This window comes from Ailuropoda melanoleuca, chromosome 8 (genome assembly GCF_002007445.2).
Source record: "Ailuropoda melanoleuca isolate Jingjing chromosome 8, ASM200744v2, whole genome shotgun sequence".
Classification (NCBI taxonomy): domain Eukaryota; kingdom Metazoa; phylum Chordata; class Mammalia; order Carnivora; family Ursidae; genus Ailuropoda; species Ailuropoda melanoleuca.
Window position 1 is genome coordinate 60,524,449 of NC_048225.1, and position 18,006 is coordinate 60,542,454.

An 18,006-nucleotide genomic window follows, 5' to 3' on the forward strand; every position below is an offset into this window, starting at 1 on the left:
ACCAAGGAAGGAAGCCACAAAAATGCAAGACAGACACTGAATACGGCCTTCCTTTGAAGAACAGAAGCCAAGGAAATTGGCTCACCAATGAGAATTAAGTGATAACAATGTGCCGCACATAAATCAAAACCAATTCTAAGCCAGCTCACTCAGAAAAATACAGGATCCTGAGAGTAAAACTGAACTAGGTGAGACCAAAGTTTGAAGAGTGAACATTTTACTTTAAAATGCTTTGTAAAGTGACTTGAGCGCTGGCGGAGATGAAACGCGTGGCCCCGGGAGAAGGCTTGTCCTCGGGTTGCCTGCGCCTCTGGCCGCACCGGTTCCCCTGGACGCGTCTGCCAGGACCTCCAGTCCAGCCGGGAGACCCCGAGGGCACTCGTGTCCCAGGCCAGAGGTCCCCTTGGCCGTTAGAGTACTGCTTTCTTCAGGCTCCGCAAGCCATGATTGGAATTTAAACCTGAGTGCAAACCTTAGGGGTCTAGACAATTTTGGATTCAGTGGGCTCGTGCTAGATTTATTTTGCTCTGTCTAGGTGCAACCGTGGGAAAGCTCCTTTGCCATCCCTCCCTCAACCCCCAGGGACCGCCCAGGAGCACCACGTGCTTCGGGAAGAACTCAGCTAGGCTTTTCGCTCTTCACTCGGCCACTGTTCGGTAGGGGCTTGGCAGCCACAGACAACACGGCCGCAGGTCAAAGGACAAGGCGGGACAGAACTGACAAGGAGAGGGTCTGGATCACTCTGGGTCCCAGGAAGAGACCGATGGTACCCTCAGATGGGGTCGTCGAGAGTTTAACAAAGAGACTGTTTATAAAGGGACTGAGAGTAAGTTAGGGGAACCCACAAAGGAAGACACGGTACTCAGGGCAACAGCTCCTGCTCCTGGCTGGGTTGCGCTGCAAAAAGAATGCAGTGAATTCCCAGCAGCTCAGCATGGAACGTCGTCCTCAGGGGAATCAGAGACCGGCCCCCTGCTCTCACGCCCTCCGCGGTCCCGTGGGGGCCTCCCACTGACAGAAGCCCAGGGAGACCGTGCAGGCGGTCCCCAGAGATGAGCCGCTGGGAGCGGAGAGGGCAGGGCAGAGCCGGGCGGAGCCGCTCCGGAGGGGCAGATGGAAGACAGCCAGCCCAGGGGCGTTTCCTAGAGGTTGCAGCTTCTTGGCCTCCAGCCAAGTGCCACCATTATAGGACACAACCTCCCTGGCCAATTTCAAAGCTCTGCTTACTGCTGGGAATGCATGTTTGAACAAAGCCTTTATTCTCTCTATTCCAACAGCAGGGCTGGAATTTAAAAAGCTTCATTTTTCAAGACTGGCTGCTTTTGATGTGTCTAACCTGGAGCTTACAATTTGGAGTCAAATAGAATTATTTAAACAAAGCAGTTCAGTGATAAGCACAACATGTTTTGGTCTTTTTCTCCTTTCCCCTCCCAACACCCCAGAGCATTCCTACTCAAAGGTAAGGGCTGTCCTGTGGCCACTGTGCAGCCGTTCTGAGCTTCCATCCCCCGGTCTTTGTCTCTTAGGCCTGGGTCTTCACCTGGGTGTGTCTGGGCACAGGCCACGGACGGCAGGCTCCCCCTCGGCCGGGCCCGGGGCCAGCACTCGGCAGCGCATCCCTCCTCCGACGCCTGCTCCCGGTTTGGCAGAATCATGTGTTGGCATCCAGTGTTCTAGAGTAATTATACTTTGTTTTCTTTCTGCTCCCTTCCCCCAAACCCATCTCCCTTTCTCCTCTGATTTAAGCCCTTTTCTGATAGCATCTTCTGTTCTCCTCAGCTGAGCTCCTCAGCCCCAAGCCTACACTGATCAATTTTATCTCCTGCCTTGACTTGTCTGCTCTTCAAGTCGCAGTGTGATCAGCATTTTCATGCCTTGGCAAGGACGCCAGCTCTGTCCCGTCCTAGTGTCCCTCTGGGTCATGCAAAGCCCATCCCTCCACGCAGTGCACCGGAGGGGTCAGAGTCATGGCCACCAATGCCTTGGAGTTGGCCCGTTGGTCACCGAAAACCATTCTGCTACGGAAGAGCTGCGCTTTTCCCACAGCCGTGAAAGCAAATGAAGAGAGCAAGGCCACATATTCCCAGATAGCAAAGAGGGACGACAGCTGGGGAAAAGCTCAGACACGGCCTGGCCCAGGTGTTCTGCACAAATAAGTAACAAATCAAAATAATGTGAACATTCCCTTTAGAAAGCGTGAGCTAAGCTTCCATCAAAATGATTCTACATAAATCAAACGAAGTTCTAGGCAGATGAATGTTGACAGAATGATTTTATGGTGGGAAGGATGGCTGGCCTGGCTTGGTGCTGGGGAAAGAAAAGGTGCAGATACAGTAACAAGTTATTAATGGACTTCACTTTTCACTTAGTGCTTAGTTCTGGACCTTTGGCCAAACTTACTGAGCAGAATCACTAAGTCAAGACCAAAGAGAAATGTGGACTGAAATTTGGATAATATTAAACTTAACATCAGACTTCTCTAATACATGATAGAAAAGACTGTATCACTACGAAAGTAAGAACGTTTTAGATACAGGGAATATTCCATTTTCAGGTTCAGGGCATGAGCAGAATCAAAGTCACTGTCTCAGCTGGCTTTTCGGCAAGGAAACCAGCAGCTAGCTCTTACCCTGACTTCAGGAGGACTACTGGGAAGGGCAATCCCCACTTAGCTAGTGAGGCCAGCTTCTCAGCAGGTAAAGAGAACACACTGCTCGAAGCCTGGCTCACTAAGCCCTGAGAGAAGGGTAAAGCTCCGGAGATGGCTTACGGGCTCCTGAAAGGACTGGAGGTAATAACCGGTAAGGGAGAAAGACCTTAAAACTCCAGTTTTAAAATAAAGTCTGAACAATTTAAAGCAGGTACAGGTTAGCAGGCGGATCCCCCCGGGGAAACACTCTGAAGGCACTGAGAAGGTCCTGACAGAGCTACCCAGCCAGGGCCAACACAGGCGAGTGCTGGCTTTGCCCGTTCACGAGTACCACAGTGTTGTCCACATTGATCCCCAGAAGTACTTGGATCATCCCTAGCAGCTGAGTGGATTTTCACGCGACAGATGAGGGCGTGCTCAGCAGGCCAGGTGTGCGTCAGGTCAGGTGGAGGTCAAAGACAATCCCACNGAGTACCACAGTGTTGTCCACATTGATCCCCAGAAGTACTTGGATCATCCCTAGCAGCTGAGTGGATTTTCATGCGACAGAGGAGGGCGTGCTCAGCAGGCCAGGTGTGCGTCAGGTCAGGTGGAGGTCAAAGACAATCCCACGCGGGAGGTTATTACTTTATGGAGGTAAAACAAATGCAAATTGCTTCTTTAGAATTTGTTTGGAGGGCCAAGCGAAGTATCTCTTCACCCAGTTTGACCTCGAATGGCAAAGTTATTTGCCCAGGTGGAAAGGAGATACCTAATAATACCCAGGGTAAGGATGTATTTTCCCCCATACCCAGCTTCACGACCTGCCCCCAAACTTATGTGCCTACCTTTGCAGAAGCAGGTCAAACTCTTAATTTGCACAAGGGCTTCTAGGACCTTATTCTATCCACCTCTTGTTAACATAAAAATTAACGTGCATGGGTAACATCTGTTTTTTATTGATTCAATCAATATATTGGGAATTTAGCAGCAAGTTAATGGCAAGCAGTTACAAAATCTCCTATTTTTCTACATTTAAAATAAGTTGTCTTAAATAATCTATAGCAACCTAAAATCACAAGAACACATGTGAATGGCTGAAGCACTTCCGCCGTTATGCTTATGGCAAGTTTATTAGTGATTTCCTAACAAAAGCTTCCAGTGCCAAGTGCACATAATTATTTGGAACCTCCACTGCCATATTTGGCTCTCATTTTCTCCTACAAATAATTGTGCCTAAATATAAGAATCTGAAGTAAAACTGAGCAAGTGTGCCCACCACCTCGTTTTGAGGGCGCTAGCCTCCTCTAAACAACTCTCGAAAACCTCTTGGGNGAGGGCGCTAGCCTCCTCTAAACAATTCTCGAAAACCTCTTGGATCCGTTTCAGCTGCAGCCCACCATCAAGCCGGTGGGTGGCTGGCCTTTCACACCAGGCTGCGTGGACATACCTAGCTTCGCGTTTCGGCTGGCGCAAACACAGGGCAGGGCTCAGCGGGGCTAAAGGCTAAAAGCTCGACATAGTCCTGTCCTCTCCCCTCGCATTTCCTTGTCTTAGCGCCAGAAAGCGCGGCTCTGTGGTTGTACCGCGCCTCGGTGAAGGACACTAGAGTTTCTTTTTGGTTTTAGGCAGGGCACTGGATTTAGCGATGAGTTTGGTTGCTGGTCCTTGGCTTGAAGTCATGGGGGGTTTCTGTGGCTCGCCCTGGAGTGCAGCTGGAAGGTGTCTGCAAGATGTGGAATTTGTACACTTCGCGTCCAAGTTGTCCACGTTTTCCTTCTTACTGCTCACAGGAGATTTCTTTTTATAAGCAGTGGACTGGAAATAAAAGAAAAGGCCTGGATTAATGTTCGGACAGGAAGCAACACATACCAGTTCAAAGAAGCAAGGGACGACGCAGTTGCCCAAATCTGCAAGTTGGAGCGCTCTGCAGAGGGGAGACATACACGAATCACACGGCAAAGCTGTGAGTAAATGCCAGAGGAAGTTTCTTTAGCATCTTCAAGACAAGAGGCTTGTTTAGTGTTTGGTGTGGCGCAAACTAGAGGCACGGTTTCAGACCTCCTGCCACGCAAAATGAAAGCAAACGTCGGGCAACACTTGCACAGGGAAGTCGGCCAGGACAGAACCGGACTCACGGCATCTTGACCAGATTTCCAGGCCGCCTCTGCGCTGACTCCGGGGACTGGCTTCTAATCCCAGTCACTCCACTTGGGCAGGTCCACGAACCTCTCGGAGTCTGGAAGCCTCACCGGTAAATGGGGAAAATGCGTTTGCGAGTTTACTACGCGGGTTTACTCTGAGAGTGACAAGGGTGGTGGCTGTGAAAGTGCTTCTTTCAACTACAAAACAAGTAGGAGGGATCTCAATAGGCACTGGTGTTTTGTCAGGTCACCTCACCCCCAGGCAGAGGAAATGGTCGTTGATTCTGCCGTCGAGGGAAGCAGAGTCCATTTTGACCTTAGACCTATTTCAGAAGCAATCTCTTCTCCTGAAATAAAGCTGAGCACAGAGTTCTGAAAGAGCAGAGAACGTCTTAGGAGAGGGGGGACACGGCAGGGTGGGGGATGGGACACAGGGGAATAGACAGAGTAGGCTTCACATATGCAGAACCGTCTAGAAAGGGCTCATACGTTTAACACTATGGTGAATGCAAAGTAACTCTATGCAGGAGTTAATAATCAGGTTAGCAATTTTCAAAGGATGTGAAAAGACTACAGGTAACACGCTACAGATAAACCTGGTTTCTTTGACCGCTCGGCTCTTGTGACACCAGCGGCCGTGTTTCATACACGGCAGTGGCACTTACTACAGACCCGCCCGACGAACCAGTGCGTCCCGGGCTGCAGCAGAGCTTGAGTTCACTCACGGTTGGGCAGCTTCATTTAGAGAAATAGAGTGTCCCCTGACGTGTGCCGCATTGCAGACAGCTTTACACACATGCCTCTTCAGAACATCGCTGGGAACGGCTTCGTAAAAGTGTATGCTAATTCTTGAGCTCGTATATTTGTACATTGAAAAATTAATTTGTATACTTTTGGAAATGTAAAAAAAGTCCTTTTCTCCATAGATTTTTTCCCCAACAAAATTTGTCGGTTGCTTCTCTGTGTATTCTTTCGCGAGATAGAAAATACTGACAACGCGTTAGCATTCGGCAACACAGCTTGTGTCCGCTCCCTGAGAACACCCACGTGCAGCACGGGTGTGAGTCCACGCCCGCGATGTTCCCGAGGCCAGCGGGAGGGAGCTGCTTTGTTGGGTGCAGCCCTGATCCCCACGACAGGAAGCCTATCTTGGAAATTTCAACTCATGAAAGTTTAATTCACTTGACATACAAATCCTCCTAAAAGGTGAATCTCAGTGTAACCTTCTCCCTGTTGACACTTCCACCTTTTGAGCTATCATCCGAGTCGTGGAGGAAGTGTTTTTCAACACGTCGTCCACTGCAACTACTGTTCTCTAGAGCAGGAACCCAGACTCGCGCGTTTTCTTTTTAAGGCGTGCGTATTCATATCTGGCTTAACACTTCCATTCTTCTCTGCGGTTCCATTTGTTAATGGACTTGAGTCACTCAAGTAGACTAGAAGTTGCATCACCAGGAAGAAATACTCAGAAACAGTCTCTGTGGGTGGGGCTAGTGATGCAGATTAGTTTTTCCAAAATCACCAGAGGCTCTGGTATTTTCTTCTCGCATAAGATATCTTAAGATAATCCTCAGAATTTTCTGGCAAAGGGGACGGGAAGAAGAAAATGACCCAAAATGTTTGCTTGCTCGGGTGCAGAAACATGGTATTTCTGTTTCATTCTAGAGCAAGATGAGAAAATGACACTCCTCAGCTACATTTCCTTCTTTACTCGTATCTGATTTTAGTGACATATTTTTAAGTAGGTGCACACCCCCATGATTTAATATTCACAGTGTTAAAAATCTCCTCCCTGCCCCCCAGTTAACTCAGCTCTGCCCCACATCAAAGACAACCACTATTATCAATTTACAGTGTACATTTCCAGAGAGAGTTCATGCATCTTCCAGCAAATATTAAGCGGAACCAAACCGAATTGGTAGTCATTTCTGCAGGTCAAAAACAGCCTAATAATGGCAATTTCATATGGTTCAGTCTAATCCACATACTGACATGCTTTCTTCTCCCTTTTTCACACCAGTGGTAGCCCACTGTAAGCACTCTTACATCTTGATTTTTTTCAACTAATGATTATCTTGAGAATCCTTGCACGTCCATACGTAAAAAGGGTGCTTATTCTTTTCGGCTATGTAGTCTTCTCTCGTTTGAACAGACTACAATTGATTTAGCCAGTCCCTTCCCAGTGGGCGTTCAGGTTGTTTCCAATCTTTTCCTAGTACAAATAGCGCTGCTGTGAATAATCGTGTACTTGTGTCATTTTGTGCGTGTGTAAGTATATCTACAGATACATATTTTAGAAGCGGGACTCCTGAGTCAAAACGTATATGGATTTGTAGTTTTGAAAGCTACTGCCACATCGCCTTCCACTGCAGTTGTACCAACTTATACTCTTACCAGCAACACGAGTGCCTGTTTTCTTATTTCTTTCTCAATTTGGTACTTAATACATATTCGAATTAATATAGTCAGCTATATTTTAATTGAACTCCAAGTTGGCCTAAAGCTGACTGCACTGAAACAAATCTCAATATTTGTTCCTTTACTCTCTGGTAACATCAATGCAAATCTACTCACCTTTATGCACACATTTACTGCAAAGGCTTAGCAGCTTCTGTTATAGACACATGTACCTTGTGAAATGTTGTGTGTGTGTGTGCGCGCGCGCACAGGTGCACTCTACCATTTCTCTTTGTTAATTTGCAGTTGCATTAAGTTGAGGATGCCATTGTTTAGAAATCAGAATTGTAAGAGCTTTCCTGAAGAGTCTGAGTCTCCCCTCTTAAATACCACCTCCTTGAAACTGTGCTCTGAGGCTAACAAAACATGGACGCAGTCTGGCGCTCACGGCGTCCTTCAGACTGGGCTGTAGCTTTCTTCACGGAGAGCTAAGCCTCTCATCTCCTTGAACACAAATGGCCAGGGCAAATTCCAGCTTCCAGGCTTTTCTCTAGGAATATAAACAGATCTTAATGTTGCAGGGATTTCCTTTGTAGGTTATAGGTTATCTAAATTTTAGGTTTCTCTTTCTCTTCTCTCACAGTTGAGGGGATTCCTCAGGGACCTATGCTGTCAGTGATGCAATTTTGCAGTTTGGTAAGTAACATGACAGAGAAATGAAAAGTGAAATTGCCAAGGCTATAGGAATTACTAAGATCTTCCAGGTCATAAAAGGCAAATAGAAGGTGCGGCTCTCCTGTAAGATTGTACGGAGTGGGAGGAAGATGAGAGGGGAATTTCAATATTCAGCTCTAGGGGAAAAGAGTGTAAATGATCATTATGAGGTTGTTGGCCATCACTGTCAGTTTAAGAAAGGATCTACAAATCATTGTAGGTTGTTCTCTGAAGATACTGGCGTAACATACCGTTGCACAGCGATCAAGAAAACCTGGCTATCATTGGAAAGCATCTTAGAAACAAAGAAAAAATCCTTCTATCCTTACATAAAATCATGAAAAATTCATACTTGAAACACTGCAATCAGCTTGAACAGAGATAAAGGAATCAGAGAAGGCTTACAGACAGGTTACTAATATGATTCATGGATGGAGGTTTCTTTATGAGAGAGCTCTTCAGTCTAGAAATATAGAGGACATATCGAATCACACTCTGTAGAATGCAGAAGGGGAGAGAGCTCAGCTCTGTGGAGCTAGACGGTGACTCAGTGCTGCGGTCAGATGGTTACACCAGGGGCCGGCCCAAGCAGCACTTCCATTGCTCCTCATCCTTGACAGACTCTTACCACTTGGGACGGTTGAAGAATAGTCAGTCCTACTGGAGGCAGGATGATGGAAAAGATGACCTTACAAGTTCCCTCCAGTTTCATCTCTTAGTAATTCAGCACCCTTGGCCTGATTTCTCCAGCTTGTATTATTAATCTTGGAAAGGGGCTCCATGTGCGCAAGGGGAGATATGTAACAAGAAGATTGGGCTAAATATACATATTTCATTATTCACTGGCATAACTTTAACCTGATGAACTCATCTGGTGATAATGGATGCAAAACCTATAAGCTCTAGGCATATCCCTGCAAGTTAATACCAGTACATGATTACTAGAGACTGTTACCATTTCTCTGAATTTTGAGTAAAATACATGCTATTTAAGTAAAGTGGTTTATCACCATAGCAACCATTTCTAGAGTCACACATTCAAATTATAGGCCTGCACAAGGTCCAAGTGACAGAACATTCTGATACAAGTTTTCAGCTCCAGTTTTGCTCGCAACGGTCACCACTTTCCTCACATTCCTATGGTTTTCAGGAGGAAGAAGGAAGAGAAAGAAAAACCAAAGGGAAGAAGGGTAATTAACTTCCAAATATATATATTTCTTTTATAAGGCTACCTACATAAATAGCTGGGCCTTGTAGGGAGTTAATGAAAATAAAATCTAACTTGCAAATTAGAGAGAGATAAATTTCTCTTTTCTTTTTTAGTTAAAGTACAATTTAACATACAGTAGAATGTACAAATCTCAAGTGTACAGTTTGATGAATTTTGACAGCACACAGATCTGTATTACCAATGCCCCAGTCAAGAAATAGACCCACTCCCCACAAATTGCCCTGGGGCCACATTCCATTCAACTGCCTCCCATCCTGAGGTTACCAGTGTCCTGACATTTTTCAACGTAGTTACTTCTCTAAAACTTCACATAAATGAAACAGCAGACAGTATGTGCTCTTGTGTCTGACTTCTTTCGCTTAACATTGTTTAAATTGAAATTTGTATTAAGATTTAAAAAAAAGACATTTTTATTGAGATAATTATAGAGCCCATGTATTAGTGGTTCATTCCTTTTTATTACCAAGTAGAACTCCATTGAATGGATACACCATGGTTTGTTTATCCATTCTTCTACTAATGGATATTTGGGCTATTTCCAGTTTGGGGCTTTTTATATATAAAGCTGCTGTAAATATATTCTACGAGTCCTTTTTTGAACTCAGATTTGGGATTTCTGGATAAATGGCAAGTAAATGTTTAACTTTATAAGCAACTCCCCAACTGATTTCCAAAGAAACTGTACCATTTTGCAATCCACAAGCAACGTAGGAAAATTCCACTTGCTCTAATATTTGCTAAAATATAAACTTGTCTTTTTAAATTTTGGCCATTCTAGAAAGGATATAGTGATATATCCTTGTGGCTTTTCCTATTATCATTTGCCTTTTCCTGATAACTAGTGATGTTGCCCATTTTTTCATATGCTTATTGACTATTAGTATATTTTCCTATCTGAAACGTCTGTTCAAATCTTATGGGTAATTTAAAAGTGCAGTGCCTTATTATCATTGAGTTGTAGGAACTGTCTCATTATTTGGGAAATAAGTCCTTTGTTAGGTGTATCTATTGCAATTTTTTTCTCTCCTGTCCGTGGCTTGCCTATTCCTTTTCTTAATATGCTTTAGATGAGAAAATGTATTTACTTTGAAAAAGTCCATTTGATCTGACTTTTTAAAATGCTGCCTGGTGTTTTAAGAAATCTTTGACTACTGCAGTTTAGCTTTTAGATTTGGTCTACTAACATTTCAAACTAATTTTTGTGTACAGTGTAAGCTAGGGGGCCAAAGTTCATTTTTCCCCATATAGATAACTTCTTAGTTCAGCACTATTTACTGAAAAAGAAAACCTATCTTTCCCCCTATTGAATGGCTTTGAAATCTCTGTCAAAAATCAACTGACTACCTAAGGGTGGGTCTATTTCTACATTGTATTTTGTTTCCTTGATCTGTCTATTCTTACATCAATACCACACTATATTAATTACTGTAAACTATATAGTATAGCTGAAACCACATCATGTAAATTCTCCAACTTTGTTTTTTTGAGCGATTTTGGCTATTCTAGGTCTTATGTGTTTCCAAACAAATTTTAGAATCATCTTGTCAATTTCTAACAGAAAAGTAAAAACCTCGATTTTAATTGGGATTGCTTTAAAGTTTTAAATCAGTTTGGGGAGAACTGACATCTTAACAGTATCAAATCTTCCAATCCATAAACATGGTATTTGTCTCCAAATATTTCAGTCTTCTTCAGTTTCAATGTGTTGTGGGATTTGGTATGAATATTTTACACGTATTTTGTTAGAGTTAAGACAAAGTGTTTTACGTTTTGTGATATTTTAAATGGTATTTTAAGATTTTGTTTTCTAATTGTTCATTGTTAATATATAAAAATACACTTTATTTTTGTATATATTTTATATACAGATCTTGCACCCTGTTTAATTCCATGGGATTTTTTGTACACAATCATGTCATCTGCAAATAGGGATAGTTTTATTCTTCTTTTCCAACCCATATAATTTTCTTTTATGTGCCTTGTTGCATTGGCTAAGATCTCTAGTACAATATTAAAGAGAAGTCGAAAGGGGCATCTTTGCTTTTCTCCTACCTTCAGCTGGAAAGTGTTCAATATGTCACCATTAAGAATGATATTAGCTTTGGGGTGTCTGGGTGGCTCAATTGGTTGAGTATCCGAATCTTGGTATTGGCTCAGGTCATGATCTCATGGGTCTGGAGATCAAGTTCCACATCAGGTTCCCCGTTCAGCAGGGAGTCTGCCTGAAGATTCTCTCCCTCTGCTCCCTGCCCCTCCCTCAAATAAATAAATAAATAAATAAATCTTAAAAAAAGAATGATATTAGCTTTAAAAAAAAAGAATGATATTAGCTTTAGAGGAGATTTTTTTAAATATAAAAATCCCTTAATATGTAAAAGAAGTTACCATCTGTTCTTAGTCTACTACTCATGTTTGAGTGCTGAATTTCATCAAATGCTTTTTTCACAACTATTGCGATAGTCGTATGGCTTTTCTCCTTTACTTATTAATATGGTGAATTATATTGGTTGATTCTTGGATGTTAATCCAAACATACATCCCTGGAATACCTGATCAAGAATGTGCTATCTCTTTTATATATTTCTGGATTCAGTTTGCTAATATTGAGTTTAGGATTTTTATATCTATATTTATGAGAGATATTGGCTAACAATTTTCTTTTCTTATAATATCCTTGTCATATTTTGGTATTAAAGTTATACTTGCTTTAAAAATGAGTTGGGAAATATTCCAAGAGTTTGTGTAACTCTTCTGCAAATATTTAAAGAATTAACCAGTGAAGCCATTTGAGACTGAAATCTTCTTTACTGGAAAGTTCTTAATTACAGATTCAATTTTTAGTTTTTACTTTTTTAAAAAAAATTATGTTCTGTTAATCACCAACATATTACACTTCATTAGTTTTCAATGTAGTTTTTAAAGTAAATATAATATTACTCAGGTTTTGTATTTTTGTATATCTGCTTTGATGTTTTTTAAAGAAATCTGACCATTTCATATAAATATTCTAATTTATTGGGGCTCAATCATTCACAATAACCTCTTGTAGGGAGGGTGCTTGATTTGCTATCCTTTTCCTAGCTTACTGAGATGAAAGCTTAGATTCATTATTATTTCTATTGTTTCAAGGAGTCAACATTATTTTATATTTATTCACATATTTACCCTTACTGTTGCCCTTCATACCTTCCTGTAGTCCGGATTTCCATCTGGGATCATCTTCTTTTACCTTGAACATTTTCTTTTAGCAATTCTTATAGTAAGAAATGCTGGTTAACAAATTCTCTCATCTTTTACATACTTGAAAATATTTTTTATTTTATCTTTATTTTTGAAGAAAATTATCACGAGATATAGAATTCCGAGTTGGCAGTTTTTTAGTTTTGTCTCATTTTCCCCTTAGCACTTTAACAACGTCACTCCATTGTCTTCTGGCTTCCATGATTTCTGTCGACATGTCAAATGTGGCTCCTTCAATGGCAATGTGCTCCTCCCACCACTCTCCCAACCCTGGAGGCTTTTCTAATTTTCTCTCTCTAGTCTAAAGAATTAGAGGACAGAATTCAAGGCAACCACAGACACAAGAAGGTAATGAGGGAATCCCTTAAAGGAGACAGCCAGAGAAGGGGCACCCTACATTCTGCCCGGCTAAAGAGAAATGAACTGACTGAAGATTTGAACTGCTGGCTTAGAGACAATTTGCAATTTGCATCCAACCAACTACCTGCTGGCTAAAACAGAAACAGAGTCAAATCCAGAGTCAGCGTAACAACACTTCCAATGTCTAAGATACAATCCCAAACTACTCAATAGAAACAATAATCAGTAGAGACAGACCCTAAANTCTTCTTTTCCAACCCATATAATTTTCTTTTATGTGCCTTGTTGCATTGGCTAAGATCTCTAGTACAATATTAAAGAGAAGTCGAAAGGGGCATCTTTGCTTTTCTCCTACCTTCAGCTGGAAAGTGTTCAATATGTCACCATTAAGAATGATATTAGCTTTGGGGTGTCTGGGTGGCTCAATTGGTTGAGTATCTGAATCTTGGTATTGGCTCAGGTCATGATCTCATGGGTCTGGAGATCAAGTTCCACATCAGGTTCCCCGTTCAGCAGGGAGTCTGCCTGAAGATTCTCTCCCTCTGCTCCCTGCCCCTCCCTCAAATAAATAAATAAATAAATAAATCTTAAAAAAAGAATGATATTAGCTTTAAAAAAAAAGAATGATATTAGCTTTAGAGGAGATTTTTTTAAATATAAAAATCCCTTAATATGTAAAAGAAGTTACCATCTGTTCCTAGTCTACTATTCATGTTTGAGTGCTGAATTTCATCAAATGCTTTTTTCACAACTATTGCGATAGTCGTATGGCTTTTCTCCTTTACTTATTAATATGGTGAATTATATTGGTTGATTCTTGGATGTTAATCCAAACATACATCCCTGGAATACCTGATCAAGAATGTGCTATCTCTTTTATATATTTCTGGATTCAGTTTGCTAATATTGAGTTTAGGATTTTTATATCTATATTTATGAGAGATATTGGCTAACAATTTTCTTTTCTTATAATATCCTTGTCATATTTTGGTATTAAAGTTATACTTGCTTTAAAAATGAGTTGGGAAATATTCCAAGAGTTTGTGTAACTCTTCTGCAAATATTTAAAGAATTAACCAGTGAAGCCATTTGAGACTGAAATCTTCTTTACTGGAAAGTTCTTAATTACAGATTCAATTTTTAGTTTTTACTTTTTTAAAAAAAATTATGTTCTGTTAATCACCAACATATTACACTTCATTAGTTTTCAATGTAGTTTTTAAAGTAAATATAATATTACTCAGGTTTTGTATTTTTGTATATCTGCTTTGATGTTTTTTAAAGAAATCTGACCATTTCATATAAATATTCTAATTTATTGGGGCTCAATCATTCACAATAACCTCTTGTAGGGAGGGTGCTTGATTTGCTATCCTTTTCCTAGCTTACTGAGATGAAAGCTTAGATTCATTATTATTTCTATTGTTTCAAGGAGTCAACATTATTTTATATTTATTCACATATTTACCCTTACTGTTGCCCTTCATACCTTCCTGTAGTCCGGATTTCCATCTGGGATCATCTTCTTTTACCTTGAACATTTTCTTTTAGCAATTCTTATAGTAAGAAATGCTGGTTAACAAATTCTCTCATCTTTTACATACTTGAAAATATTTTTTATTTTATCTTTATTTTTGAAGAAAATTATCACGAGATATAGAATTCCGAGTTGCCAGTTTTTTAGTTTTGTCTCATTTTCCCCTTAGCACTTTAACAACGTCACTCCATTGTCTTCTGGCTTCCATGATTTCTGTCGACATGTCAAATGTGGCTCCTTCAATGGCAATGTGCTCCTCCCACCACTCTCCCAACCCTGGAGGCTTTTCTAATTTTCTCTCTCTAGTCTAAAGAATTAGAGGACAGAATTCAAGGCAACCACAGACACAAGAAGGTAATGAGGGAATCCCTTAAAGGAGACAGCCAGAGAAGGGGCACCCTACATTCTGCCCGGCTAAAGAGAAATGAACTGACTGAAGATTTGAACTGCTGGCTTAGAGACAATTTGCAATTTGCATCCAACCAACTACCTGCTGGCTAAAACAGAAACAGAGTCAAATCCAGAGTCAGCGTAACAACACTTCCAATGTCTAAGATACAATCCCAAACTACTCAACAGAAACAATAATCAGTAGAGACAGACCCTAAGGTGACCCAGATGTTGGAATTAGCAAACAAGGATTTTAAAGCAGTTATTATAACTATTACCAATGATGTAAAGGAAAATATTCTTTGAGGAATAAAGGAGATCTCTGAAGAGAAATCGAAATAATAAGACAGAATCAAGTGAAAATTTCAGAATAAAATATAATACCTAAAATTAAATATTCACCAGGTAGGTTTAACAGAGAAATGGAGACTGAATCAAGCTGAAGGGAAATGATACCAGATGGAAAACTGGATTTTCAGAAAAGAAAGAAGAACATCAGAAATGGTAAATACCCCGGGTATGTATAACAGACAAAATGTCCTCTTAATTTCCTGGAAATATATATGACTATTTAAAGCAAAAACTAAAACATTGTTTTGTGGGGTTTATAATTATGTAGCTATAATATATATGACCACTATTGCTTAAACGCAGGATACAAGATGAATAGACTCAAATTAATGTACATGGAATTAAAGTAATATTTGTTATAACCCAACCTAATGGGCTGGTTCTCCATAGGGAAAAGATACATAGCATATCCTAACAGCCGTAGTCCCTCAGTGGAGCTGGGCAAAAGCCAGCCTTGGGAGAGGAGGGAAATGATTTGAAATGATTCACTAATACTTCCCTTCAACTGTGGAAGTCTGGCTAAGCTTGTGGTGAAAGCTAAGCCTTACACAGAAGGTTCTAGTAGGAGTAGTAGGGACAAAATCTTATGAATTCAAACTATCAACTGGCATTATAAATAGCATTGGGTCAAAGAACAACATATCAAGATTCATGTTGGCACAGTTATTTGTACCTGTATTAGTCATCCATTGCTGCAATTATACTATGGTGTTTGGGAGGTCCCCAAAATCCACCCCCCACCCAGGTTCCATGATTTACTAGGAGGACTCACAGGACTCAGCATATAGTTGTACTCATTGCTACAATGTATTACAAAGCACAGTTAGCAAAGGTAAAAGGCACTTGAGGTGAAGTCCAGTAGAAACCAGGCTCAAGCTTCCAAGGGTCCTCTCTCAGGAGTCAAAAAGAATGCACTTCGTCACCCTAGCAATGAGCTATGACAACACATGTCAAATGTTGCCAGCCAGGGAAGGTCTTAGAGATGGAACCCTGAGTTTTTATTGGGAACTGGTCATGTAGGCAGTCTCTGCCTAGCACCTACCAAAATCCCAGATCCCCAGAAGAAAAGCAGGTTGCAGCATAAATCGTATTGTTTGCACAGTTTGGGCAGAACGAATCATTCTTAATCAGATAATGATAGTAACCAAATCCATGTTCCCAGAAGCCAGCCAAGGGCCCACCCTGCAAGCAGGCCTCTTCAAGGAGAGCAGCTTAGGTCTGCTATGTTAACTCTTTCCTGTACAACTACATAGCAAATGACTATAAAAGTCTTAGTTAGCTGTAGGGATTGCCCATGCTAGGCTAGACCAGACTCCAAGTTTTGTACTGGATTCAGGTCTGCTACACAAATCTTCCTAGTTCCAGGAACTGTGGCTTCCTGCAGGCATGTTCTTCTCAAAGCAGGTAGCAGAAATATGAGAGGACAAGCTAAATCACGCAAACGCTTTTAAGGTCTGTACCTACATCTCACCTCTTAACGCTCCATCAGCCAAAGTCAGTCACAGAGCTAAAACCAACATTAGTGGGATGAGAAAATATCCTTCACCTACTCTAGTAGGGAGAACTGCAATGTCACGTGGCAAAAGTTGTAAATGAACAAAATCCCTTACAGAGAGGGATGAAGTAATTGGGAAAAATAATCTGACCTACCACAGTATCCGAGAGACCTCACGAAACTCAGAGGGCAAATGAGGTTGCAAGCATCACCTTATCACCTTTGAAAATGATATTTCTTGGCTTGTTCATACCCAAAAGGAGATATGCCCAAAGGAGACTTGAAGCTGACAGGAAAAAAACGTGCAATTTTTGTCATATTCTACACAAGTTTTCCAGTGATATAACAATAGAAGTAATAAAAGCTAACATTATGAAGTGCTTACCATGTCAAGAGCGTCACATGCATTATTTCATTTAATCCCTGGTTGCTACGATCATACTCCCATTTTACAGATGAGGAACCAGAGGCCAAGAGGTTTGTCCAAGGTCATAAAGCCAATAAGTGGCGAAGCCAGGATTTGCATACAGGCAGCCTAGGTCCAGAGCCCGTGCTTTTAACCATTATATTTTAAGTGCACGCCAGATTGCAAGGCTTCAATATCGGACTACGGAAGTGTGCCCAAGTGGTGGAAGCACCACCGAATTTGCACATGCTTCACACGGGCTTGGAAAGCTAAGGTTTAATTTGTCAAGAGAAGAAAATTTTTATCCTACTCAACTAAAATACCCAGAAAGCCTGATTTTTTCTCACAGAAATATACCAACATACCACAGTTCAACTGTTTAATTTCAACGTTATTTAAATTCAAACATTTCTTGTCTTTGAAGAACTGCTCCATGAATACATTTCATTGATCAAAATAAATTTTCAAAGTTTCTAAGCAACCTTGAATTTCTACTTTCTAGACGAAAGTATCTGCTACGTGTACCATCCTGTGGCACTGTAAAGGCCACGTTTTCAGTGGAGAAAAAGGATCATGAAAGGAAACAACTGGAAAAATCTTCCATTTTCATTGAACAAGTACATTCAAGTCTGTGTTCAATAAATAATTTAACAATGAAGAAGTATCTCCTTTATGAAGCAAGAATTCTGTAATGCAAATCTACATCCGGAATTTTTAGTCCCTCCCTCCATGGTTATGGGGAAGTGCATTTTAATTACAGACATTCATTTCTCAATTGGTTTTTGAGCTTAATAAATAAAGTATTGTATTGCTTATCAGAAATCACTGAGGACATAATGTTAAAAGGCATGTTCCTGCAATAAGCAATGGCCTGCCAAGCATCTCATCTGAAGATGAGTAAATGCTGTTGTAGGAGTTGAAGTCTTGGGTCTACCTGATAGAACGGATTAAGACCCCACTGTGGGGAATTTAGAGGGTTACTAAAGACACAAAACATTACCTAGATGTACTCAGCCTATAAAACACGAGATATACACAAGAGGACATTTCTATCCTCAAAGAAGACAATTACCCAAATTAGGCTAAAAATTAGAAATGAAAAAAAAAAGGAC

The 18,006-nt window shown here is 41.1% G+C and overlaps 1 protein-coding gene across 2 annotated transcripts in view; it reads right to left on the reverse strand.

Annotated features, from left to right (window-relative positions):
• Nucleotides 1–3,976: 3,976 nt before the first annotated feature.
• Nucleotides 3,977–18,006, reverse strand: part of STK33 (serine/threonine kinase 33) — a 152,884-nt gene continuing 138,854 nt past the window's right edge. For both annotated transcript variants that reach the window (XM_002916156.4, XM_034666521.1), the window contains exon 13: nt 3,977–4,447. In XM_002916156.4, coding sequence (XP_002916202.1) covers nt 4,235–4,447 — 213 coding nt within the window. In that variant the 3' untranslated portion in view covers nt 3,977–4,234. The remainder of the gene's footprint in view (nt 4,448–18,006) is intronic.